Source organism: Maniola hyperantus, chromosome 27 (genome assembly GCF_902806685.2).
Source record: "Maniola hyperantus chromosome 27, iAphHyp1.2, whole genome shotgun sequence".
Lineage (NCBI taxonomy): Eukaryota > Metazoa > Arthropoda > Insecta > Lepidoptera > Nymphalidae > Maniola > Maniola hyperantus.
Genome location: NC_048562.1, coordinates 161,473 through 189,362, shown reverse-complemented (window position 1 = coordinate 189,362; position 27,890 = coordinate 161,473). Strand labels below are relative to the sequence as shown.

General features: G+C 35.6%; 1 protein-coding gene across 1 annotated transcript; it reads right to left on the bottom strand.

The window, feature by feature from the left end:
• On the bottom strand, positions 1-27,890 carry LOC117994544 (uncharacterized). The gene is made up of 7 exons (XM_034982477.2): positions 27,753-27,890; positions 10,399-10,491; positions 9,534-9,664; positions 8,455-8,616; positions 7,409-7,527; positions 333-6,927; positions 1-290 (listed from the first exon to the last, which is right to left on the bottom strand). The coding sequence occupies exons 1-6, from the start codon at positions 27,766-27,768 to the stop codon at positions 6,918-6,920; spliced, it is 531 nt and encodes a 176-aa protein (XP_034838368.1). The 5' UTR covers positions 27,769-27,890; the 3' UTR covers positions 1-290; positions 333-6,917.

The window sequence follows — 27,890 nt, the reverse complement described above, 5'->3', positions numbered from 1 at the left end:
TTTGGATTTTATCGATTTTATTGGAAACAAAATAATAATTATGCTATATATTGCACGTGACTCCGCCCACATCCACGCTTGAGCAATACCCACTTACGCTTACTCGTAACGGACACAGTTACAACAGAATTATACTTTATTACACATTTGACATTATTTGGAAAAATTCGCGAACCAGTAGTACCCCGCCGCGTGGGAAGTCCACTTGTTCCATACAACTTGACGTCACCCTCACCGGACAAAATGTGAGTTTTATCCTAATATGATAGATCAATAATTATTGACATTTTCTTTCTTTAATAAAATTGTTCTATAGAACAAAGTAAACAAACATTTCTTTATTCGTGGCGGAATTTTATCAGCGGAAATTTATACATACTAATGTAGGTCTATGGAACAAATTAGGATAAATTTGTCTCATTTTGTCCGATGACGTCAAGTTGTATGGAACAAAATATGGGACATACCGGCCGTGTCGCTCTGTCTCAGGACAGCGCGGTTGTCACGTGGGGCTCGGCCGTTACTAATGTTTCTCACAGATTCGAGTTTATGACAAGATAATTTTTTTTTATAAAAAAAGTGCTGAGTTTTCAGAACAAGTGCAGTCGATAGTACTGCTTAACGCGATTCACTTATCCAAGGCTCTATTTCTCCGTGTACTTATTGAAATAGTATTTATAAAAAAACCTGCTCTGGGGGCGCCACTAGTATATTATTGTTTATGGTCAATAAGTATGAATTAGTTCCACGGGTTTTCCGCAATATGGCGTGGTATTTTATTTTTCTAGTCAGGCTTCAATTTGTTTTTGTACGTAGCGTGTAGACACTGCCTACATACGACCCACGGAACATTTTAGCTAATCCTTTGATTATCTATTTTTCTTTAGCCAGATAAATTTTGTCAAATTGTGAATTTTGCTAAATCCAAGAAAATTTCTCTGAAACTAAGCGACGCACTGTGCCCGGCGCTTTGGACGTTCTACAAATTTTTACTTATGGTTCTATTATTTCACGGTAAAAATGTCCTATCGTCATACATAGTGCGATGCTTACCATTTCCTGACTTTTAACATTTTAAATCAGCTAAGGAAAAAATAGATTGTAGGTACTTTATGGGACCTAATAGGATGATAGAATAATTTTATAGTACTTAACTGCTGGTTTTTTTTGGTAATTTTTTGAAAATAAAATGCTAAGTTTTTTTCAAAATGTAGCTCAAATTAGTTGAGTTAACATTTATATTTAAAGTCAAAGTAAACATGATTTCATTAACAAAAACATATATTTAATATATAAGAATATTCAAAAAAAATTAAACAAACATATAAAGATATTATACAAAGCGTATCTGAAGTAATGCCATTTATTTATTGTATAAGGCTGTTCGCACGGTCGCGAACGTGCTTTTAGCTTTAGAACGTGCGTTAAAATATCGCACATGCGAACGAGGATAATTTAAATAAACGTTTCCGGTATTAAACCGCATTATTTTTAGGGTTCTCATGAACCGTAATAAGTAGAGTTGAAACTTTCATAGTGTCTATAACAACAAATAAAAAATACACCAAAATGGCGAAATTCAAAATGGCCGACATGAAAATTAAAACGTACATTCTACACTATAAAGAGGAAAGATTTGTATTTTTGTACGTTTGTAACGAATAAACTCAAAAACTACTGGAGCGATTTCACAAAAATTGTCACCATTAGAAAGCTACATTATTCCCGAGTGACAGGCTACATTTTTTTAAATTAGATATTCATACGAAAATTGTAATAAGCTACCCGTGCGAAGCTGGGGCGATAGTATTGTCATGTCAGATACGCAATGCATAAAGAATATTCAGAGGTATAAAAAGTATTAGTTTCCCAAAATATTACTAGTCAAAACTATTTAATTATTGGGAAATAGTTTCCACTATAGTACATCTATAGATACACGATTTTCATCCCTATTTTCAATTGCGAAGTGTGAAAGTAAAAATTGTTTTTCAAGTTTTCCATTTTGACAGTTCTGTTCGACTGTCGTTATCAAAATCATAATTACAGTACGCGGCCGAAAGTAATGTATATCGACATATAGAAGGAGATAACAATTTGTAGTGTTGTCCCTGTCATTGAGGCCGACAAAATGTCATATAGGTATGAGTGACAGAGACAACGCTCTACAAAGCCGAAATGTCATTCTAAAGGCCGATGCACATTACTTTCGGCCGCGTACTGTATATATTTGAATAAACATAAACAGCTATAATTGTTTGCAATAGGAATGAAAATCACAAAAAAAAACATTATACAATTCAATTTTTGAGACGTTTTCACTTAAATCAGCCAACTCAAAATCATAACATCTCATCTCTTATGCTATCTTGATTATTTTAATGAATATTCATATTTTCAATTTTTTTTCTACTATCCCTTAATCAGCATGGAAATGTAATAATTGAAGTCCGGAATGCAAAATGCAATTAAATTCAACAGCAGTATGGAATGCGATTGAATTCAAAAGCAATTTAGATTTCAATTCAATTCAACAACAATTCAGAATGCAATTGAATTCAAGAGCAAAATGTATCGGAATCCCACAACAATCTGGAATTCAACTGGATTGTAATTAATAAATTAAATTGGTATTATGAATGTTTTTTTAGGCAGATCTATTTATCACTGCACTGGCACTGGGGTTTTTTTAAAGAATATTCATTAAAATATCAACATGGGAAGAATTCTAGAAACAACTAGAGTATACAACTAGTTAAACCTTGCGTTCGACGCGCAATGAGATTCTGATATCCACCGACCGAACACCTCTATCCAAACAATTCCTAAACAAATCATATAAGCGCACGAATTTCATTCTAAATATTCACTATCAAAATAGTGACGGGTAACCACGCTCCTTTCCGAAAAATTTCAGTGCGTTGCTAAAAATTTTGGGAATTCTTCGGTATGGGGTGTGGCCTAAGCATTAGCGATTGGATAGAGTTCTGCCATTACAACTGATAAAAGATACGCGTGTTGATATTACTTTGATTGTAGTCTGCACTTTTAGATTTTTCTATTCATAAATAGGATATAAGGAAATTTTATTAAAAATGAATAGTTAAAGTGAAATCCGTTCCCTTATATTTATTTATATAAATCATGGACACCACACTGTACATTTAGTTTCCAAAAAAAAAACGATTTGTCGGAAATTCCAACAGCAAATGTAATTTAATATTTGAACCTGGTAGCCCAATACAATTGCATTTAAACACATTTCAAATTCAACTATAATCTGGACCAATAATATAAATTGAATTCAAAAGCACTTCCAATTGAACTGCAATTGAATGCAACTGCATTCCGAGCCCATAATCCAACTTCTATGAACAAATACTACAAAATATTATTCAGTATTATCAATTTTACACTTCATAAGTATAAATAGATGAGTGTTAAGAATATTTTTTTTTTGAAATCTAAATGTCAAAATGAGTCCAGAATTAACTACAAATAAATGATATATCATAAAGAATATCATATAATAATAATAATCGAACTGAGATAATATCATCTTCACACACACATTCCGTCACGTACCACACTTCACACAACCACACTATACACACTATATCTTTTACTCAAGTATATATAACTAATGTTTGGAGCACTTTATGCTGCCTGTGCGTTTTTTTGTGACTTAGAACGGCAGTTCAAAAAAAATTATATACTTATATACGTATCGTACTTGATATAATAGTTTGACGCCAGTCAAAAACAGGCTAAATTTTTGGCAATATCTAGATTAATCCTATAGCTGCGCAAAAAATATATTATGTGTAGTTTTCATATAAACTTCCAGTTTATCAAAAATGTTTTCAAGTATGATTTTAACGTTTTAGTCACATGTTTAAAGGAACGTAATTTTGACACAAAATAGTTTTAGTAAAAAAATGTAATTTTGATATGAATATGTGACTTAAGTAGTCCATTATAGCACGACGTGAGTTAGTGCAATAATAGGCTCAGACTTGTCCAAGTCACGAGTATCATAGAATGTTGATTTATACCCCGCGTAATGCTTATCCGTGACTTAAGTATTTAGTAAGTCTATTTTTGCACGGTGTGCAACTAGACTAAGTCATGGATAAGCGTTTTCGGATTTAGGTCACGCAGTGTTATAATTAAATTTGTAAATGTTTTAGGATTTACTTTTTGACAAGAAATACTCAATTTCAAAAACGCCTATTCAATAATACTTGTAAAAGCCTATTCAAATGATATTCAAATATGCTTTCATAAGCAACTATTCGAAAAAAACGAAGGCAGAATCGATAACGAGTGTGACCTTGACTGTGATTTCACCTGGTGGTAAGTGGTGAGACTGATATGCTAACTTGGAAGGTTTCTATGCGGCTTCGTACCAGAATTCGCAATCGCTTGGCGGCACGTATTGCCAGTAACGACACGACAGGAAGCCTCCCACCAGAACAGACTAGAGACCTGCCGGGAATAGAACCCGGGACTTCTCGTACGACTACAACACTCGCCACTGCACCAGGGTCATCAGTTCTTGAACTTTTAGGAACAGCATCGTGTCTGCCCAAGCCCTTATGACAAACGCACAGACAGCATAAAACAATTATCATTACTAGTCGTAGAGCGAACTCGCTATAATACTATGCTGAGACTTTTCTCGGCCTTTCTAATGTTAGCCACTTATTTATATGACTTCATTTTTTGATTAAATGAAGCAATTTTCACTTTAAATGAAGTCATTTTCACTTTAAATGAAGTCATTTTTACTTTAAATGAAGTAAATTTTCTTTAAATGAGTTTTTTATTTTAAATGATGTCATTGTTGTTTTGAATGAATAAAGTTTTGATTTTAAATAAAAAAAATTAGCTTCTTAAAAGTCAGTCATTTCAGTTGACTATAATTTTGAATTAAAAGAGTAATATTATTAAAGAAGTAACTGAAAGTTAGTAAATTTCATGCTAGTTTTTCTTAACCTATGATAGAAAATGTATTATATATTTTAATTAATATGACCTTGGTGTAGTATAGATATTTAAACCAAAAACCGCAATTGAAAAATATGTGATTTCATTTAAAATATAAATGAAGTATATTTCATGATGAAGAAATTGATATTTCTTTTCTTTGGAATGTTACTATCACTGGACATGATATAAAAGCAAAATCAAATTTTATTCGAGAAATGAGTAAATAATTTTTTATTAGAGGTCGGGCAAGAAATTTTGATGCCAATTTTTTATCTCAAGGCACGATCATAATAGAGAGCAATACACGACCAATGCTTTTTGAAGTCGGTCAAGTGGCGAACATTATTTAACACATCACAGTCAATATAAACCGGCTAAGTTTGATATTCACCGACGGAATACATTTTGAATCATCCTCTATACATTCACGATTGATAGCTTTACAATATTTTGAGGTCTCTTTAAATGGGGTGACTTCACTCATTGAGACTAACTTACTGCGATTTATAAAATTGTAACAATACGCTACACGTATATATTATTATTTTCTTTCTTTATTAATTTTCTATTATTATCTTAATTAATTTTTAAAGTTTCATTTAATTTGAAAATCTTTTATTTAAATGTTATACTCATTCGTATAAACTTTTCTGGTTTAATTTAATTGAAAAATCTATATGAGTTGCTATTTTATTTTCATAGTAGATTCTGGCCTACATAAACTTCATTTGTTTTTTAGACGTAATTGCATACAAGGATATAAAGAAAAAATACTTGCTACCTCTTTTCTTAATTTATACTGGTAAACAATTAAGGTTTGTAAAGTAATTTCTTCACTGTTTTCAAGATATTTTTCATTATTTTTGTAAACAAAATATTTTTTGTTCACTGTATTTTATGGAGAAATACGTTTGCGATATGAATTTCATACAAATCTTATAATATGTAGACTTAAAAGTTATTTTACACATTACAACATATATACCGATATTCAGTTTTTAGACAAACTCGATACAATAATCGACGAAATAATATTCATTTCTATACATACTTATAGTAATTTTTGTAATTCTTAAATCATTATTACTTAGTTTACAGTTACACTGGATAGGATAGATTGCACACGCTGACTTTCTATACCAGCAAGACTCATAATCACGTTTAATAAGTTTAATGTAGCAAGACAGGCCTCACGCGACCGTAACCAAAGAGTGAATTTGTTAGTATCGTTTTTTGATAAACTTTTCTTAGATTTGGACTGCAAGTCAACTACTCAGTAACAGTTTGGATTACTATCCATATTATGGTTCTAGTGGAGTTGGCATAAAACTGCCAACTGACTGCGTAGTCCGCGTGGACTTTACAATACGTCCATATCTATTTAATAGTATTTCATTGATTATAAAGTTATTAATTTATTTAGATACTGCACTGCTTTTATGCCTCTAAAAGTTGCACGCCTTTGCGTAGAGCGAAATGGCAATAATACTATGCTAAGACATTTCTCTACCTTTCTAATTAATAGTCGACACTTGTTTATATGATCATATTTTAAGATTAAATGAAGTCATATTTTGCTTTAAATGAAGTAATTTTTTGCTTTAAATGAAGTAGTATTTTTATCAAATGAAGTCATTTATTCCTTTAAATGAAGGCATTTTTTGATCAAATTAAATCTTTTTTGATTTAAATGAATGTGCAAATTGCGCAGTGAGTCGACAGCTGTCCAAATGTACCGAGCGATTGTCTTGCGAGTCTTGTTAGTATAGTAAGTGAATGGTTTGACAGCAGTGCGAGTGTTACCCCATAGTGGTCCGTGTTGTATGGTGTTGTAGAGTGTTGTAGAGTGTTGTATTGTATAGACGAGATTGAGTGCCGTCCGCCGGTCGATGCTACCGATGCCGCGGTCGCGACCGCTCATTCGTTTAACGCCACCTGAAAATAGGATTGTCAAAATACTTTATACTAAGTATTTTAGTTTATCTTTGAAACACGTTTAGGATGGGGGCCGAACTCGCAATAAGTGAAACGCAGCTCGTTGGCTAGGAAGCGCGTCTTGTTGTCCAGTTTGTCTATCATAAGATGGGTCGTGACTCATCACGTTAGGATGGGACAGACGAGTACACGACCTATGCCACTGGGTCAAAATATAGATATTTCAAAATCATCGTATGAATCGTAGTACTTACCCGTTGTTTACATTACAGAGTGGCTAATGTCAGTGTACACAATCTCTGAACTAAACTAAAATGACACATCTAAATCTATTGTTATCCCTTCCCCTCCTCCTATAACGTCACTCACGAAAAGGGATAGTACTAGATTTAGACCTGTCAATTTAGTCTAAAGATTGTGTACGAGGGGGAACTGGTCACAATATATTGTTAAACCACGAAATAAGCCTAAAACTACTCACAGCACTTGATGAGGCTGTAGGGCGGCGAGGTGCGCGGGGGAGGGGGGCACGCCGGGGGGCGCGGGCGGCAGCAGAGTCTGCGTGAGCCCCTCAAACCGACCACCCGCCTCGAAGCCGTTCTGGAATTGCGATATTTGTCGTAAGCTAAATCATACAAAGCAAGAAACCCAACTGAAAAGGACGAAGAGAGGAGTCAACATTCCCTTATCACCCCCTTAATGATCTACCCATCATCGGCTCATTACTGAGGACGGGTCTCCTCTCACAATGAGAAGGCTAGGCCATAGTCTCAGGCCCAGTGCGGATGTGCAGACATCACAACCTTTGAGAACATTATGGAGAACTGTCAGGCATGCAGGTTTCCTCATGTTTTTCTTCAACGTTAAAGCCAAGCGTACAAAACCTAAAACAAAGTTGTGAACTCACCGGTATCATGATGGTCGGGCGAAGAGGCTGTATGGAGGGCTGCACCGCCGTGGGGTAGTAGGGGTAGTACTGCACGGGGTAGCCGATGTAGCCGGGGTAGCCGGCCGCGGCCACGTACACTCACCGGTATCATGATGGTCGGGCGAAGAGGCTGTATGGAGGGCTGCACCGCCGTGGGGTAGTAGGGGTAGTACTGCACGGGGTAGCCGATGTAGCCGGGGTAGCCGGCCGCGGCCACGTACACTCACCGGTATCATGATGGTCGGGCGAAGAGGCTGTATGGAGGGCTGCACCGCCGTGGGGTAGTAGGGGTAGTACTGCACGGGGTAGCCGATGTAGCCGGGGTAGCCGGCCGCGGCCACGTACACTCACCGGTATCATGATGGTCGGGCGAAGAGGCTGTATGGAGGGCTGCACCGCCGTGGGGTAGTAGGGGTAGTACTGCACGGGGTAGCCGATGTAGCCGGGGTAGCCGGCCGCGGCCACGTACACTCACCGGTATCATGATGTTCGGGCGAAGAGGCTGTATGGAGGGCTGCACCGCCGTGGGGTAGTAGGGGTAGTACTGCACGGGGTAGCCGATGTAGCCGGGGTAGCCGGCCGCGGCCACGTACACTCACCGGTATCATGATGGTCGGGCGAAGAGGCTGTATGGAGGGCTGCACCGCCGTGGGGTAGTAGGGGTAGTACTGCACGGGGTAGCCGATGTAGCCGGGGTAGCCGGCCGCGGCCGCGTACATGGCGGCGGCGGGGCTGTACATCTGCGATACATTTTGTGGGTACTTCAGGACAAGCCACAAACATACCACAAACGGACAAACATTACGGGTCAATTTAATATCATTATGGTAAAAACATAGTCACTAAGGGTGAGATCTACAGAGCGCACTCTGACTTAGCTTAGACTTAAAAGACAGAGTTAAAACGAGACAGAGCTATATCTCTCACCTAATCTGTCTCGTTTTAACTCAATCTTAAGTCTGAGCAAAATCAAAGTGCGCTGTATAGATCTCAGCCTAAGAGGTTGCGCGCACCACGGTAAATTTCCGTACGTTTTTTTCCGGCAAAATCTGTGAACTATAGAACTACGTAGAAGCGCACGCACTGTGGAATTAATCCCGCACCGGATTTTGATTCAAATTAACGGGTTTTAAAACGCACCACAACTCACCGCACCGTGGTGCGCGCTAGCTCTAAGGTCCGATTTCTCAATCGTCAAACAACTTTTATCTGACGAACAAAGACGTTTTGACAGATTTCCTATACAAAAACTGTCAAAGCCCCAAATTTCTCAGATAAAAGTTATTTGACGATTAAAAGTTAGGCCATAAGTAGCTTATCTTAACAATAGATTATTTTACACCAAACGAGTAATACTAACAATTTTAGTTTAGGGTTTAATTTTTAATTTTTACTAGCTTCTTCCGCGACTACATCCGCGTAGACTACACAAAGTTCAACCTCCTATTTTACCCCTTCAGGGGTTGAATTTCCAAAAATCCTTTCTCAGCGGATGTCTACGTCATAATAGCTATCTGCGCATGCGAAATTTCAGTCCGATCCGTCCAGTAGTTTGAGCTGTGCGTTGATAGATCAGCCAGTCAGTCACCTGGCATCTTCCATCAGTCCTAGCCCCTGCCTTCTTGTTTTCTAGCGTTATAACACGTGTATATAGCCGGTATAGTGAAGTGGTACTCACAGGCAGCTGCTGGCTAAGGGCCGGTATAGCCTGGTGGTGCTGCAGCTGGTCATACGGCGGTGGTGCGTACACGCCGCCCGCGCCCGCGCCCGCCCCGCCGAACGTCACGCCGTACGGCGATCCGCCCGCTACTACAGTTTATATTATGAACAACTCATCGCCGGTCCACTACGGAGTACGGATCTCCTCTCAAATTTCAAAATGAGGTTTAGACATTTTTTATTAATTCATAGACTATCACTTGGCTGCACTCAGACCTGCTGGTAAGTGACAATGTAGAATAGCCTCGAGGAGGAAGATACCCATATTCGGTACAATTCCACCCTCACCACCTGGGTTTCTGGAGCACTTCGACCACCCGTTGTGCCAGATCCTTTTTTCCACGCACATGCAAACTGTGGAACTAACTCCCGTCGGTGGTGTTCCCACTAGATTACAACATGGGGTTATTCAAGGGGCGGACCAACAAATTCCTGAAAGGCGGGCAACGCATTGGTGGTTCCTCTCGTACTGCAAATGTTCATGGGCGGCGGTAATCACTTAACATAAGGTGACCCACCTGCTCGTTTGTTCGCCATTTTTATAAAAAAAATTGGGAAAAACTGATGCTGGAAGGCAGTGGCGTGCACAGGGTTTGAAGCCAGGGTAGGCATTAGTTAGGTAGGAACCTGTTCACTGGCAGGTCTTAACGAAAAATATGCATTGAGCTTACAACTGGGGTAAGCAGTGCATTTATGCCTCTATGACCTGCACGCTACTGCTGGAAGGGTATTCCATATTTTAACGTTTCGAATTCAAAACGATATCTGATGAGATTCCTGTCGTGACGTAACTTCGGTAAGAACATTACTCGGTATGAACTCACCTCCATACTGCGGCGCGGCCTGGTGCGGCGGCGCGGGCAGGAAGGGGCCCTGCGGCGGCTGCGGCTGCGGGTACGCGCCCAAAGGTGGGGTAACTGTAACAACTCGCGCCATTAGCGCCCGCCACACCGACCGCCCGCGCCAGCTCGACCGACGCGACGCAAGCACTGCACTGAGTTACTTTAATGGATGCCCTTTGACGAAACTACCACAAATATTACCACAAAAGATGTCATGAAATAGTTTATCCAAGATTTACTTCATTTTGGATTCTTTGGTCCATTTAGATTAATTACTGTACAATTAAACTAATTATCTTTTGTACTAATGTAATTGACATTCGTCATCGGAACCGACATAATTATTTTAATAGATTAGCGAAAATAGCTAGCAGCTATATATTAATTACTTTTATTTTGTTAATAAATGAAGTCATAGTGATGTCATATATGTAATAAATATATGAAGTCATAATGAAGTAAAGAAGAATAAAGAATGTACGACCTAGGTATTCATTTATTTTGTCAAGAAATTTATTCTGAAAAAATGAAGTCAAGTGATTGACAACTCATTTATTGTATAATTTTAATAAAAGTATTGTTGTTTTATTTTTCGGTTAAAATATATTATAGAAGTATTCTGGCCATTTCAATTACGTAAAATATTTCTGGTGATTTCGTTGATTATAGCAACACTGATTAAAATTGCAAGTTGGGATGTTATACATAAATAGTGTTGCCTATTATGTGCGAATTAAATGAGTAAATAATAATTAAATTATATTTTTCAATATTTTTTTACTTAAAGAAAAATATCCAGAGACAAAAATTATTTTTTAATTATTATTTAGTGTAAGTTGCATCCATGAAAGACCCAAAAAAAAACGAATACAAACGCTTCTTCGTGTGCTTATTCGTCGGTCAAGCTATTCGCGCCTCAACCCAAGCCCGAGCATTCACGCGTGACGCAAGTGTGGCAACACTTTTATAAGTTGCCAATGTTGCCATAGTAAAAAAATAGTACTTTTAGAAAGAGGTAGAAAATATTTTTTTTGCATTTTTCTACAGCAACTTTAATAAGTGTTGCAAGCATAGAAAATACATATATTTTTTTGGAAGAAAAAAAAACACTAATTCGTATTATCTATGCACACTAGCGCCAGTGTTAAACGACAAGCTTTGCCCATACAACGCAATATATAACCACATTTCGTTATTTTCAAAGAGGTTTTTTTTGGAAAACCTTTAGAAACGTGGCTAACAATAACTCCAATTAAGTGTTTAATTGAAGTATTGTCTAATTTGGTAGGTTATACACGATTCAACACGGTGTGCGAGTGCTGAAATACCTACCAAATGTTATTTACATTGCATTCCTTGACAGGTGGTCACACTCACTAGGAGATTTACATTTTGACAGGTATTAAATAGAAAATTTAAATAATCCCCGACATATTAATATGGCCTCGTAGACCCCTAAACGGATTTCATTTAGAACGGAGACAATTCAAATGAACCCAAACACAACAATATAGGTATAATGAGTTCAAAGTAATAATAAGTCAATGACCTCTATCTGTCAACTATCATTGAACATTACATTGCAAGGAAAATATTTTGCATAGGTACATGACGATTTTTTTTCTACGTTATTAAACTAAGTTCTAATACTACTAAATCTAATGAAAATATTTTTCTAGCGAAGACGTCACAATATGGCAGGAAGCCATTCCTATTCGTCGTTTGAACGCATTATACCATTGTAGGATTTGCCCGGTGACAAGGTTCTCATCAAAGTCTAGCAAACAACATCTTACAGCAGTTTCCAACAAAGGATACTGAACTACTACATTGAAATCTGTACATCCCTTTCAGAGCTACGATACCACAAAAAAAGAACGCGTCAAATACGCCTCCATGTTTTAGAGTCGGGGGTTAAAAAAATATGATAAACAGAAAATTAGAAGCCTGTTCTTTTAGCTAGTGTGACCACATTTCGAAACATCTTAAATAACAAAACAATCATCAAACAATATGGAACCTTATAAAAAGACATTAGTTTTTTATTTATAACATAGCTAGTGATCATTGCGTTCCAGCTATAGACAATAATTTTGTTTAAACTTTATCAATCGCGGTTTGTGACTTTGGTATTTTATAGCCATACCCGCAATTGATATTATTTATTTCCAGCCACTTTGAACTCTAGCAGTCATATTCCGAAAACTGCCACCGGCAAAGTTATTTGTAGGAGTGAAATGATCGCCTTTGACGTCCACCCACTTTAAAAAATAAGATCAAAATTATGGTTTCTTGTACAAGGTAAATGAAATTTTATATGGGTGAGTCTATAGATGGAACTCAAGATTAAAATATTAGCATTCAAGCTCGAAGGAATACTAGAATATATATATATATTTTTTTTTTTGATGATATAAAATAGCCAATCAAAACGCAGTATTTTATAATGGAGCTTGCATACGAAATTTAGTTCGCGCAACGTAAATAATTTAAAAATATATATATCGAGATAAATGTTCAAGTACTTTTGGACCTGTACATAAGTTAATAAACTTTGGTCATTCGCTGCGCGAACTTTAAAACATGGCCACCACAAAATGGCGGCTTCCAACGTGAACGTCGTGAACATTCCCGAAAAAAAAAAACAATTTATATCTATTTAAGTTATCTAACTAAAACACTGTGTACCAAGATTTAATGTTTTTGCAAATATTAGCAAAAATTATTCGTTAACAAAAATTACATCTTCATATTATATTTTGCTGTTTCATCTAAATAAGCGTTTGCAAAAAAAGCATAGTTCTGGTTTTAGAAAACAAATTCTATGATGAGTGCGTTGAAGGACACAGAAACATGCAAAATGACAAAAACACAAAAACTATTCTATAAAATATCATTCCAATGGTATACGCATGCATGTACTACAAACTAAACATAAAACTATTTTTAAAAGTACAAAAAAGAACAAAGGAAAAAATGCATTTTCGAGCAAAGAAATCAATGGCGTAATCGAAAACAAACTCGGCTGCTGGTAAACAGCAAAAATTTTATGAAAAAATGTAGAAAAAAAAATACAAAAAATCCTGGTTACCACCATTTCCATTTACATAAATACTTAATCCACTACAACATGTTATTCGATTATTGCTAAATACCCTCCTGAAGAAATTATAAAAACCATTAAAAATTGTTAAGTTTAATTACGTCAAAAGATCTGCTGTTATATTATAGTTTAGGGTCATAATTAATATAACATCAACTCTTTTGATCTGATTTTGCTAAAGGGGAAAATATATAAACCATTAAATTCTGGAGCCCTGTAAAAAACCGCTAACTAACCAGTATAATGTTAAAAGTGGAAAGGTATGTCAATTGGGGACCTAAAAATGGGAGTCATATTTTTTTGTATACCAAAAATAGTACACACAAAACGCATACTTCCCTGTCCTTCAAATAAAGCTTATAATCGCATGCACCTCTCTCATGGTAAATGAACCATAGACAAGGACGAAAGAAGATAGCAGATGTAAAATATATGTATATATTTTTAATTTTTTATCTTCAATCGTTCTTAAACTAGTCACACGCACTAACAAGTGTCATTCATGTTAACATTTTTTGAGTTAAATTAAAAATACGGTTATAGAAGCATTGCCTGTTTAATTTATTGAAAGATATTCATGTCTCTAATTTTGTTAATTCATTTGCTTATGAATAAAATTACATAACATAACAATATCGATAAATTGATTTCAGTTGACGTAGGCAACAAAAAAATTTTTTTTTCAATTGCACATTGTGAAAAATCAGTTCAGATTTTTTTGATCAGAGGCTTAGTACTAAAAATATTTAATAAGTTTGCCAGCAGAGAATAAGTAAATTAAAAAGGCAACTATAGACGATTAGAGCATTGTATATCATTTTGTTATAAATAAGAAATAATGTACAATACTAAAAATACGATTCATGTTAAATCTAACTTACTGTGTAGACATACAAAATCAAAAAGGACCCAAAAATTTTCAAGTGTTGGTATTTGGGCCATTTTTACCGTCACCTTACTCATATCCACAAAAAATAAATAAAAGGAAAAACCATTTTCGGTGGATATAATTGAAATAAATCAATTTTTTAAATCCAAAATTAAGAAAACTGATTTATCTTAATTCTGTTAGTGTAAACACTCAATCTTAACAATAGATGTGACTTTTAAATAAAAAAAAGTTTCATCTATTTATAAACAAAGATGGAATCTTAAAATTATAGTTGGTAATTTTAAAGTTCCAAATTGTAAAACTAAAATGATGTTTCAAGTATAAGTAAATTCTAAAAAAAAAATAACAATTCTATTTCAAATCTAATTTTTTCATCATTTCAATTTTACTGAACATAAATCTAAAGTGTTAGCGTTTGGAAGTCTAAAAACCAAAAATAAAATTATAAGACCACCCAATGACACGACATGTCAAAGAGATAGTCTTAAAAACAATGAGGTATTTTTTTAAGAAAGAAAGAAAATGCATTTATTTGTTGTTGGTGTCACAGATAAAAACAAAGCATACAAATGTAACATCTTCATCTGTGACACCACCCCAAATGGGTGTCCAGCGCAGCATAATGACTTGCATCTCATTATGCGTCAGCAGGCATTAAATGCAGGACGCTGATTTTAAGCTGTGACTGTGATAAGTAACTAAGTACTTAATAGACGAAGATAAATCACCTCAATGTTTTTTAAAAAAAAGTGCAAAAAACTAGCAAAACAAAATTATACAATAATAGCAAACCAATTCTAATTAACTATTGTTATTCTAGAATTTTTTTTCGTAAAACAATAATCGCAAACGCTTGCTATTATTTTTTAAATATTAGTGTTAAAAAATAAAAAATCAGGTAAAAAAATAAGCTGAATCAACTAAATGATTTTTAGAAAAATGAAAAAAATAGGAGCCAGAAGACATCAATTAAAAAAATGGAAATCGAAAAAATTCCGTCTCTTTTTTGAAGTTAGAAAAGGAAGAAGAGAGACAAAACTTTGTTTTCTTTTAATGAGAGCTTAAGACAAATTTTTTTACCATATTTATATAGTGTTAACTATGGGTGTAACAGAGTGATCATACTTTTTAATGTTTTTTTCTTTAACAAATCCAGAAAGACTGGTAATTATGTCTTTACAAATATTGTCAAGCCAAAAACATCTACTGTACAGCCAACCATTTAGCTTCAAGTTAATGTTCAGTCCTTCTAGATACAAAAATATTCAGGTTTTTATAATGCAGAGAAATTATTTTATTTTGTATAAAAAAATATAATCACTTGTAAGCACTTAATAATTTTCTATGGTTCGATTGCTATTCATTCATACCAAGTTTCACAACTTGGTTAGGTTGAAACTTGAAACAACTATGTAACTCGTTTTTTTGGGGTAAAAAATATTCATTTTTAGTTTTAACAGATATTAGAATTATAAATGGTATGGCATTCTAAAAAATGGTAGAATCATTACAAACAGAATAGAATTTACTTGTATTCTTTTATTCTATTATTGCATTCTGAGAAGAGACCTGACTCAGAAGTTTGTCGGCGATGGGTCGATCATGATGATGACCATAATTAGCTGGTAAAGTAAGCCTAATTCAAACGAAACCTACTGGTTTTTTTTCTTATACAGCATAAGATCTTTGTTAAAAATCTAAACACAAGAATTTGTTGAGAATGGAAGTTATGATTCAATTCTGAAAACAGGTTTCGGTTGGTCTTTCGAGTCGAGCTACAAAATGTTGATATATAAGGCTGGCCGCACATTATAAAAAAATCTGTCAAAAAATCTGTAGCGCAGGAAGAGCATACTGCTCAGACATTTTGAACTAGGCCCCGTGAATTGTCAGAATAGCCGTATTTTCGCCGGCTACATTTCCGGATCCATATTATCATCATCATTATCAGGGATAAGATCCGAAATGAGGAGATCCGCAGGAGAACCAAGTTCTCTGACATAGCCCAAACTATTAGCAAGCTGAATTCGCAGTGGGCAGGCGTCGTAGAGGCGATGGCCGTTGGAGCCGGAAAGTCCTTGAGTGGAGACCGCGTTTAAACAAGCGTAGTGTGGGGCGCCCTCCAGCACGATGGACCGACGATATAAAGAGGCTGGCGGGAAGTAGCTGGATGAGGAAGGCTGAGGACCGGGTGTGGTGCGCTCTTTAGGGAAGGCCTATGTCCAACAGTGGACGTCCACAGGCTGACGATGATGTTGATGATATCATCAATCTGTAAGGGTGGTAAATTGGGCGGAATAGAAATATACCCGGATACGGAATAATCTACCACCTTACAAAGATTAGAGGAAAAAAAAATAATTTTACTTACTTGATCTATCTACCTAGTAAAGAATAGAAGCTAGCCGTCGACTCCCTTGTAATGTATATGAGGTGTTATAAATGAAATTTGCTAGATGTTAGGCAAAATTGTTTTTAATGTAACTTTTACCGGGGTCGCTTAATACATAGTGATGGCTAATAATGCTTAGTTATTCTAGCTTAATGCCAAGACTTAATTTAGATACATTAGAATGCCTTAGGTAGATAGTACATAAAATCTATGTTTTAAATTTAAGATGCCATTGGCATGGAATAGACAATGACACAGTAAAATTCATAAAATTGTTTCAAAATAAAGCTCAGTAGTAAAGACAGGGTTCTTACTGTACACATACACTAAGAAGGTTCACTAAACTGTTCCAGGATACAAACATTTGCTTACTTGTAGGTGCGAAGACTGCAAGGTAGCTGGACGGCATCGGCCAAGCTCCCAAAACTCGATTTAACTTGATTCTTCACAACCGAAATGTTTCATTACAAAGATTTTCACCAAGTCTTATCCATAGAATTAAGTTGCCAACGTGAATGTGCAAAAGAAATAAATACGGAAAACGAAAGCGAAAAACGGAAAACCGAAAACTAAAAACGGAAACGCAAACGGAAACCCTGTAACAAAGAAAAACAAGATTATAATTTGTGCTGTGTGAAAATTTCGACACGTGGAATTTTCCCGATCAAACACAACTCACCTATTGAACTCCTGGCCACCAATGGTTTTCAGGAGTCCACCCACAACCCATTATCCTCATTTATTTGGGAAGGTAACATAACTGGAACTGAAAGGGAAATCATGAAATTAGGATTTTCTCTAACCAAACCGCCATTTTGTCGAATCCACATTACTTGATTTTTCACTCACCATAATTGATGAAACATTGAAATACGTTAGGATGACTAAATTTATAACAATTGTATTTTCCCAGGCGAAGCCATGGGCGAAAAAAAGTGAGATTTTCCTGGAACGAAAAAAATTCGTCTTCACATGTTGACTCCAGAAAAATTCTAAATCTCACCAATCGGTGTTGCCAGACGCAACCCGAGTGTGGCCGCTCTCATTTAGTTTGATCATGAAGCCAATTCATTTTTGAATATTTGCGGAACCTAAGGATATATTATAAGAACCGTTTTGTTAATGACTTAACAATAAACAAATGATATTATGGTTTTATTTAATTATTTTGTTTTATTTTTACGACAATTGACAACGAAGCAAACGCCATCTATTGTGGCTCAAATGAACTCTGAACATCGACCCACGCGTAGTTCTGCACCTTGATGCTAGGTGGCACCAACATACTTTGAACAAAATTGATTTTTATTAAAAGCGAAACGCTAGTTAGTAGTTCAAAATTTACAACGTCACAATACTTCCCCTCCTACGAAAAGGTTCAACAGGTTGAACCACGCTGCCCTCAGCGTCATCCAACAACTACTAACAATTTGCCTGAAACAAACAAACAAAAAAAACACAGAAGTTACGCGTGAACGCACATCTACTACTAACAAGGAAAATTGTCTAACAAAATAAATATACTGAAAACAGTGTAAGGTTTTATACATTATACTTAACTACACAACCCTAACTTCTAAAAAGAATATATACAAAAAAAACTTCATGGTGTCTAAGACACTTGAGTGGAAACATCTTGGCATCATTCTTCAGCTGACTGATAGAATGCGTCTAGGCCTACGGTGGTTCACTCTTTTAAACTACCATCTTAATATTTGTTACTCAACAAATACGGAAAAACTGGTTGTGAACGGGTCCATCTGATATGGCAACCGTTCTCTATCCCATTCGGAAAAATAAAACCGAATCAAAATCGGAATATGAGAAAAAAAAAACGAAATAACTCTCCTAGAAAATAGATCTCGGAACAGAATCGGAAAAATAACAGAAATGATCCATTATCTAGAAGGAAAACGAAAACAAAACACAAAACCCCCCCCTTTTCGTTATCCCCAAAGTACGATATTTGCATTTTTACTTTCTCAACCGGTTGGTCTACCACAAGCATTCCAATCATCACATATTCATCCCTACATACCTCCACTACATTCCTCCTCAACTGAACCATGGTAATGTAACTGTTAACTCAGAACATCACTACACTCATTCAAATTCCTAATTGAATATTGATAACTTAAATATTCAAACAGTTTAGACCAAACTAAGTAATGGCAAATATCTACTTCTTAATATCCTTAATATGCCAAGTGCCTATTGGGTGGTTGTCAGCTACTCTAACTAGTTCGTAAACCAAAGGTGACAAAACCTTGACAACCCTGCACTTTTCATACTTAGGTGCCAGCTTAGCTGCGAAAAAATTTGTAGCGTCGCTTTGTGGATAGGTCTTTTTCCACACTATATCCCCAACAGAATAGCTTGCAGACCTACGCCTTAAGTTGTAATGCGTTGCATACTCTGCATGAGCCTGAAACAAATTTCTCCTAACCTGACCAAATATGTCCTCCAAATTTCCAAACTTTCCTGCGTATTCCTCCCTTGGAATTCCGGCCTCGTACTCCTTATCCGTGTCCTTATAGAAGGAACCATTTAAAACCGGTTCTCTAGCGTGGACAAGGAAGAACGGGGAGAATCCAGTGGATTCATTAACCGCACTGTTTATGGCGAACTGGACCTTGTACAGGTTTTCGTCCCAGGACCTGTGGTTATCTTTCACAAAAGCGGCTACAGCAGTCATAACAACCTTATTGTACCTCTCAACAAGGTTAACTTGCGGAGTGTACAGTGGTGTGTAGTGTAATTTCGGAATATTATAACGCTTAATGAGATTACGGAATTCAGATCCTGTAAATTGGGACCCATTGTCCACAATCACAGTCTCTGGAACACTATGGTTCAAAAATACAAAATTCTCTAGCGCTTTAACAACAGCGGCACCTGTGGCACGCCGTAACGGAAACAACATTGTATATTTCGAAAAACAACACGTCACCACAAAAAGAAATGTAAATCCTGATTTAGACCTAGGCACAGGTCCGACTAAATCAGCCGAAATGACCTGAAAAGGTCTCTCGCAGACTTTAGGCTTCCCTAGCAGACCTGGAGTGGCTGATGTCGTGTGTTTATACGCAGAGCAAGTATCACAATTCTTAACGTACTCAACCACGTCCTTATACATACCACGCCAAAAATATCTGAGGGATAATCTGCGATGAGTTTTGAACACACCAAAATGACCTGCAGTTGCGTCTGCATGGTTTTGTTGCATAATTCTAAGGATGTCGTTCTTGTGGACTACCTCTTTCCAGTCGAACTCACTGAGAAGCTGGTATTTACATTTACTGTAACGATATAGTTTATCGTTCAAAATACTAAAATTCGGAAAATTTGCTGGATTGATTTTACAGCCATTAAATGTTTTGTCATACCAGTCATCTACCAAAACTTGTTGACTAGAGTTATCATTACGATCACCAACTACATCTACGTGTATGAGTCTCGACAAGGTATCCGGAACTACATTATCACAACCCTTCCTATGTTCGATAACAAAATTATACTGTGATAATCTACAACCCCATCTGGCGAGTCGTCCTGAGGGATTTTCTAAATTTAAGAACCACTTTAGGGATGCATGGTCTGTGATAATTGTGACTGGCTTGGAACCAAAATAAGCCTGAAATTTCTCCACTGCAAAAATCACAGCTAGAGCCTCGCGTTCCGTCGCGCTGTAATTCCTTTCGTTTTTATTTAGGCTCCTACTGACATACGCAATGGGATGATCGCAACCATCGGTTTCTTGCGTTAGCATACCGCCAACACCATATGCAGAAGCATCACAATGTATTTTGAATGGTTTTTCAAAATTCGGTACCGCAAGAACAGGTGCGGTTACCAACGCATTCTTCAATGTATTAAATGCTACCTCTGCCTGTTCGCTCCACTCAAATTTAGGTGCGTTCTTTCCTTTACTCGTTAGTCTATTGAGTGGTGCAGCGATGGTTGAAAAATTCCTAATAAAGCGCCTGTACCAAGAACAAGTGCCTAGGAAAATCTTTACCTCCTGTGCAGTTTTTGGGGTCGGAAAGTTCAAAACTGCGGCAACTTTTCCAGGATCTGTGCGTAAACCAAATTCATCCACTATATACCCTAAATATTTCAAAGAGTTTCTAAAAAAATTACATTTATCAAAATTTATGGATAGTTGAGCCATTTTTAGTTTATCCAGAACTCTGTTTAATAAAATTAAATGGGTTTCAAAATCAGCAGAACAAATAACAATATCATCTATATAACAAAATACTATTCCATTTTCAATATCACTACAAAAATTTTGATTAAATAACTGGTCCATTAACCTCTGCTGTCGTGCTGGTGCACCGCATAGGCCAAACGGCATGACTTTAAATTTGAATAACCCTCTACCAGGAACTGTAAAACTGGTTTTTTCTTGAGAGTCGTTAGCTAACGGAATTTGCCAGAAACTTGAACTTAAATCAATCGATGATAAAAACCTTGCCTCTTTCAAGCTATCTAGAATTTGTGGAATGTACGGTATTGAGTATGAATCCCCCTTTGTCACTGAATTTAATTTCCTGCAATCTAGGCAAAATCTCCAGTCTCCATTTGCCTTTTTCACTAAAATTGCTGGGTTATTCCAAGGGCTTTCACTCGGAGTAACTACGTCCATTTCCAGCATCCTATCTAACTCTTACTTAAAGCTTCCTTCTTTTCGGGAGAAAGTGGATATTGTTTTATTTTTATTGGCAAGGCATCACCGGTGTCAATAACATGTTCAATTAATTTTGTTCTACCCAATCCAATTTTCTCTGAAGAAATATTTAAAAATTTATTTACTACAGATTGGGCTAATTCTTTCTGTTGAGATGATAAGTTTTCAAAAGAAGTGATGGTATGAATTTGTTCATTATCAATCGCACAAATATTGTAAAATTGAGAAGGTGCCTTAATTAATTCTAAATTATCAAAAATGCCAGGGGCTAACTGAAATGTTTTCCAAAAGTCACAGCCAAAAATAACATCCGCTATTATAGAGGGTACTACAAAAAATTTTATTATGTGAGTTACGGAATTATAAGTAATCGGAATAAACATATAACCCATGCAATCAAGTTTGTCTCCATTTGCCACTGAAAATGTGGTATCAATACTGCTATGCAATTTATAACCGAATCTCAAAAAAACCTTGTGCGCCTGGTTACCCAAAATTGACGCGCAAGCACCGGAATCTAGTAAACCTGTAATCTCAAAACCGTCAACAAAAACCTTTAAATGTGGCCTAAAGTCTCGTTTATCCACTGAATACAGAACTGTGTCAGGTAAAAGGGATGTTTTGTTGTTAATGACCAAGTTCTTTACTTGTGTCTCTGCACAGTTCTTACTAATTAGTTTTTTGAATTTTTGTCCGGAGCGGGTTTACTAATCGCCTTTTTACTACAACTTGGACATGTCTTTACTGTAAAGTTCTGACGTCCACACGAAAAACATCTAATAAATTTCGGAACTGTCCTGCAAAATTTAAAGGAATGGTTACCCTTGCCGCACTTGTAACATAGTTGTTTATTTGTTTTCGAAAAATCAGTGCCTTTACTTGTATCAACCTTAGGTGCAGGTGTGACTGAAAGTGTGTTTATCTGTTTTGTCACTTGTTTGTAAGCAAACTCTGAACTTAAAGTTGCCTTACTGTTAGTAGGCTCAGAAAATAAGGCGGAACGCTGCCTCGCAGCCTCTAGTTTGCGACACTTTTCCTTCAACATTGCGACAGACTTAATGTCAACAAGAGCTAATTGTTCTGAGTAAAAAGGGCGAATATTATGTAATAAAATTTGTAACTTTTGTTCTTCGGAAAGTGGTGTTGACAACCTTGAAAACATGCCAAACATTACAGCGAAATAGATAGACACAGGTTCTTCAGAGCCTTGTGTTCTTGCTCGAATTTCACCTAGCAACCTGTAGTCATAATCTACTGCATCAAATTCCTCTAAAAATAAAGTTTTCAATTCTGACCAAGACGAAACTTGACATTTGTTGCCTCTGTACCATAACAATGCTCGGCCTGTAAAAAGATGAAATGCAGAAACAAATAATTTTCCATCTGAAACGCCATAAGATCTTTTATATTCCTCAACGCGTTCGATGAAACTGCGCGGATCACCCTGTCCGTTGAAATTTAACTTCCACTTGGCCACATTTTTATCACCAGTGCAGTCAACGGCGGTACTCTCGGAATCCAGTGATTCGTCGTGAGACGACTCATTGTCAGCATCTAATCTGGAAATCAAACTCTGCAACTTTGTATGTAATTCACTCTTCCTACTTATTAAGCTGAGTTCGGAACACTGTATTCTTAAAATTCTAAAGTACAAATGTGAAGCTAAAGCTTTAGACCTACAGAGGGCATGTCTATCTTTAGTGTCAGAACACTTTTTTAATAAATCTTCTAAGTCTTGAAGTTTTTTAGTAATAACCCCTAACTCACTTTCAGAAGAGAAATCCGTCTCTAAAATTGATTCAGAAGGAATTTCCTGAATTAATTGTTTTAACTGTTTCTTTAAACCTAGCACTGTAGGTGCTGGAGTTTCGGAACGAATGGATACCTCATAACACAATTCGTCCTTCAAAAGTGAATGAAACTGGGCAAAAGTCTGTTCCATTGTGTTAAGTCAAAACACATTTAACAAAATATCGAGCTTGTGTAACTGTCTATGTTTAGCCTTATACAAATTGGTTAAACACAAACACAAAAGAAGTTATTTAAACTATTAAATATACACAAGCAAAATACACAACAAAAACAATATTCTTAAGTCTATCCTAACCTATTTTATCAATTATGTTCCTATTCCAAAATATTGTTAATAATACAAGCACATATTATTACTATAGTAAACATAATATAACAAAATAAAACTTCCCAAAATTGAATAAATGATTGTAAGGTGCAGTATCACCTTTATGAGTACACAGTGTGTTACAACCTTTACAATTACAAAAGTAAACAGGCAACAAAGTTGCAATGAACTCTGAATAGCATATTATCTTTAAAAAAAAAACAAAGAGATTGTGCAATGGTTTGATGACTGTTACTTTACACTTTTAACACATAACCTAAAATACAACAAAATCTGTTTGTAAATGTCACTTTAAACTACCAGCATTCACTTAAACTTAACATGTTTTGTGTGTGAAGTAGCTTTTATCATAACCTTAACACAGCTCTAAACAAAATTTCAACAAAATAATGAAGTATCAAGTCACTGAAAAAAAAATTGTTCATAACTTCATACTTGAACTTAATGTAATCTCTGAATATAGTTTATATATTTAGTTTCACAAGTTGTAACTCTTAGTATTTATAAATGTATGTGTGTAACTAGTTAACAGCACATAGCGTTTCAAAACTTTAATTATACTAGGTTACCGGAATTTTCAAACATAAGATGTACTTACTATTGAAAGCAATACCCAACAACAACTCAGTTAAGCAATGTTTATTACTAAACTGAAGGCAAACATTCACTTATACACCTCCAAGGTAAGTCGATAACATAATTAAACGGCATAAGCACCATTTATAATGTGTTAATTAAATAAGAAAAAAAAACCAATGTTGGACTATACTCAGAAAATTACTTAAACTATCAAACAAAATTTCTAACTATTAGTTATTAACTGACGCTAACGCTAGTTAGTAGTTCAAAATTTACAACGTCACAAATCGCAAAAAGCTCAGATTTCTGATATTGCAAGGAAGATCGTCCACCGTGTGTTAGATTTATAAGAGACAGTCAAATTCTTATAATGTGCGGCCGTCCTAAGTTCCCGTGCATTCTATTGTTGTTCAAAATAACCTGTTATGAGGAGGTCTCTTATGCACAAGTTGAGGTCATGGACTACTGTAGTTTATATGTAAAATGTATATTTTGCATTGTATTATTAGTTTGGTATGCAACATTGTACTGGTAATTTATTAATACTGAATGAACTTATCGCTTATTTCTTGACATCACCTTTCTTTGCTTGACGTAAAACCTTTGTTTTAGCAAAAGCCTAAGGCATTTTAACTGATAGAGAAACTGAATCCACAGGACGCAAGCGTTTGCATAAATGGAGTTAAATTGAAAAAGAAAAAAAGTTAATGAACATTTTTTATAATATTTAAGGAAGGTCTTATATTCATTTTGTAATTTGAGGTATTTATTTGAAATGAAGTCAAATGATTAAAGATTTCTATTTTTAGTGTCAGTAGTTGTCAAAGTTGATAGCGATCAAACCATACAAATCCGGGTTACATTATAATCAAATACACATACGTTGGTCCACACGCGGTTACGCACAGATCATAAATACCGTTTCTCTCTGTACTATGTTTCAAAAAAAGGTTGTAAAAGAAAGAAAATTCTATGTATTGGCCATTACATGATAGTGAGTCTTAGTGGAGCTCCGAGGAACGCCCGAGTCACCTCCGCGGCTCCTGTACAAGTGGGGGCGGTGGGGGGAAGGGGGGAGGGCGGGTAACGCAGCATTATAATCATGTTCACTCGACATGTGCTTAGTCAAACCCTAAGCACTGTCAAAACCTGTTGACTTTAAGGCCTGCGCAGACGAGGGACTCTTGTCCACAGAGGAGAGAGGTCCCCTCATATTTTACTAGTGTTTCGCCACACTATTGTGTGTTATGCAATGTTCTTAGTAATCCATATTTGTCAAGTCGCTTGTCAGCGCAGGTAGTTAAATTAGCTTTGGTATTTAAGTTAAGTTGCACAAAACTTCTATTACACATTAAAAAGCATGGTAGTGGAGGATACGTGCCTTGACCGATACATGACTGACTGACAAGCCAATGCTCCAGCGGCAGACACTCCTCATTACATCATACTACCAAATAATTTAATATCCCCCACATATGTGAAGAGAACTGTTCATTAATAAAATGATTTTATGTTTTGTATGGCGATAGTTTATATCCCTAGAATTCATTATTAAAGAGAATAATTTAAAAAAATTATGATTTTTATTCATTTTAACATGAACGTCATGCTGTACCGATGGTGATAAATGACGTCACAAGGCAAATATTTTTTATTTTATAATATAAAAATATAAAATATTTGTCGTTTACGCCTTGTGACATCATTAATCGCCTTCCATACAGAGTGACGTTAGTAATTAATTATGTTAAAAATAACGAAAAATCTATTTTTTAATTATTCTCTTTGATAATGAATTATAGCTGCATAAACTACCGCTATACAAAACACCACATAATTTTATTACTCCAAGACCCTATTAGACAAACACTCTTAGTAAAGGAGGATTAATAAATAGTATGTGTCAGAAGTTTAGAGCAACCTAAATATAAAAAAAGCTTAAGATATTTAAATTCAATGCAATGACCGACATGTGTAACTCAACATTGGAGGTTTTTAATGCAATTTTATGTTAATGTTAATTAATTTACATTTATCTATGGAAGTGTTTTTTATGACTAATGAGATAGTTATTTTAACAAACTGATATCCCAATATCTGTCCACATATTTCTGTAATTTTTTAATCTTTCTGAGAATCTAATAAAGGTCATATTATTTTAGGGTACCTGTAGGGTCTCAATGGGACCTTAGTACTAAGCCTCCGCAGTCCATCCGTTTGTCTGTCTGTCTCTGTTAGCGGGCTGTACCTCATAAACCGTAATAGGAAGAGTTGAAATTTTCAGTGTGTTACATTATTGCCACTATAACGACAAATAATAAAGGAGATTGCCCATTTTCTTAGGAGCTTTGGGCCCCCCCTAATATAATTGTTATGTCACCATAGTTTTAATTTGGTTTTGTAGACAAATAATTACCTTTTCGTATTCTGCAAACAATTTCCATTTATTCACCCTGGTTATAAAGAAATCTTATTTTTTATGTTGCTGATATTGAGGTTATATTTAATTATTACTTCTTCAAATTAAATGGATGTTTACGATTCTAACTGTAATTGTGGATATTTTCAATGATATAGTGAAAAAAAGTCGTAATAAAACATATAATCGTAAAAAAAACACATTTTGTTAAATTTAATTTAAGTTTTGACACGATGCCACAAAAGAGGGCCCGTTCACGGGCGATCTCCTTTCAAAATGGCCACCTAGCAATTTAAAAAGAAATAAGTACAAAGCATTGACTTATACATTACTTCGTATGGACAGGGCCATTGAACAATCAAAATGGCACCGACTCATTGGTGCTTTGGCACCAATTCAACCTCAGTGACGTCTGGATTTCAAACGGGTCTTTCATTAGTATCTAAGAGGGGGCGCTGATTTATTTGATTCCAAAACTGTGAAAAATATTGTTCGCTTGGGCATATCTTGTCATTTATATCGATGTTACAAAGTAAATACAGTACATCAGAGTTAATAAAATAAAATATTTCCTAAGACAGCAATTTTCAAGGATTTTTCTAAAGATGAATAATTATTGAATTATAAAGAAATAATACATTCGAGAATTCAATAACATCCTGAACTGCATTACAGTAACGAGCTAACGTGAATTTGAGTACATTTAATAGCATAATAGCCGTGACGAGCAAATTGGGCCACTTAACATAGCCACTTGCGTCTTCTTGAACGAAAAAGAAATTGAATTTTTCACAATGCGTGTTTTTATTGTAATGTAGCAAGTAGGTATATTTTATCTATTTGAGAGATGTAAATGAGATGAAATTCACATCCCGCCTTCGATCCGAGATGAACGTCCATCTTGAATACAGAATATTGATCGCAGTTACGGAGCGAAATATGTATTTTTGAAGCCATTTATCTAATGGTTACATGAGTATTTGGCAATAATAAGGCGTTTCAACGTTACAAAAGGTGGATAATATTGCAAAAACTATGAATCAATGCAAAATGAAGTTACACATGTCAGCCTTCGATAGAGAAACGAACAAAGAAAAACTGTAATTAAATCGCATAAATACCTTTCTTGTCTGCCATAATAACAACTTTAACGAATTTACTAATGTAATATTAGTACTAGGATTACAATTTTGCTAAATTGATAGGAATTTCGCGATAATTAAAAGAACGCAGTCGCAGACGAGCTTCTTCGATTCTTG

What these genes read in the sequence shown, in the direction of transcription:
- LOC117994544 (XM_034982477.2), bottom strand. An exon ending in GGCCGCGCCGCAGTATGGAG is followed by an intron (nt 9,665 to 10,398) that starts GTGAGTTCATAC and finishes TATAAACTGTAG; the next exon opens with TAGCGGGCGGATCGCCGTAC. An exon ending in GCCCGACCATCATGATACCG is followed by an intron (nt 7,528 to 8,454) that starts GTGAGTGTACGT and finishes TCGCAATTCCAG; the next exon opens with AACGGCTTCGAGGCGGGTGG.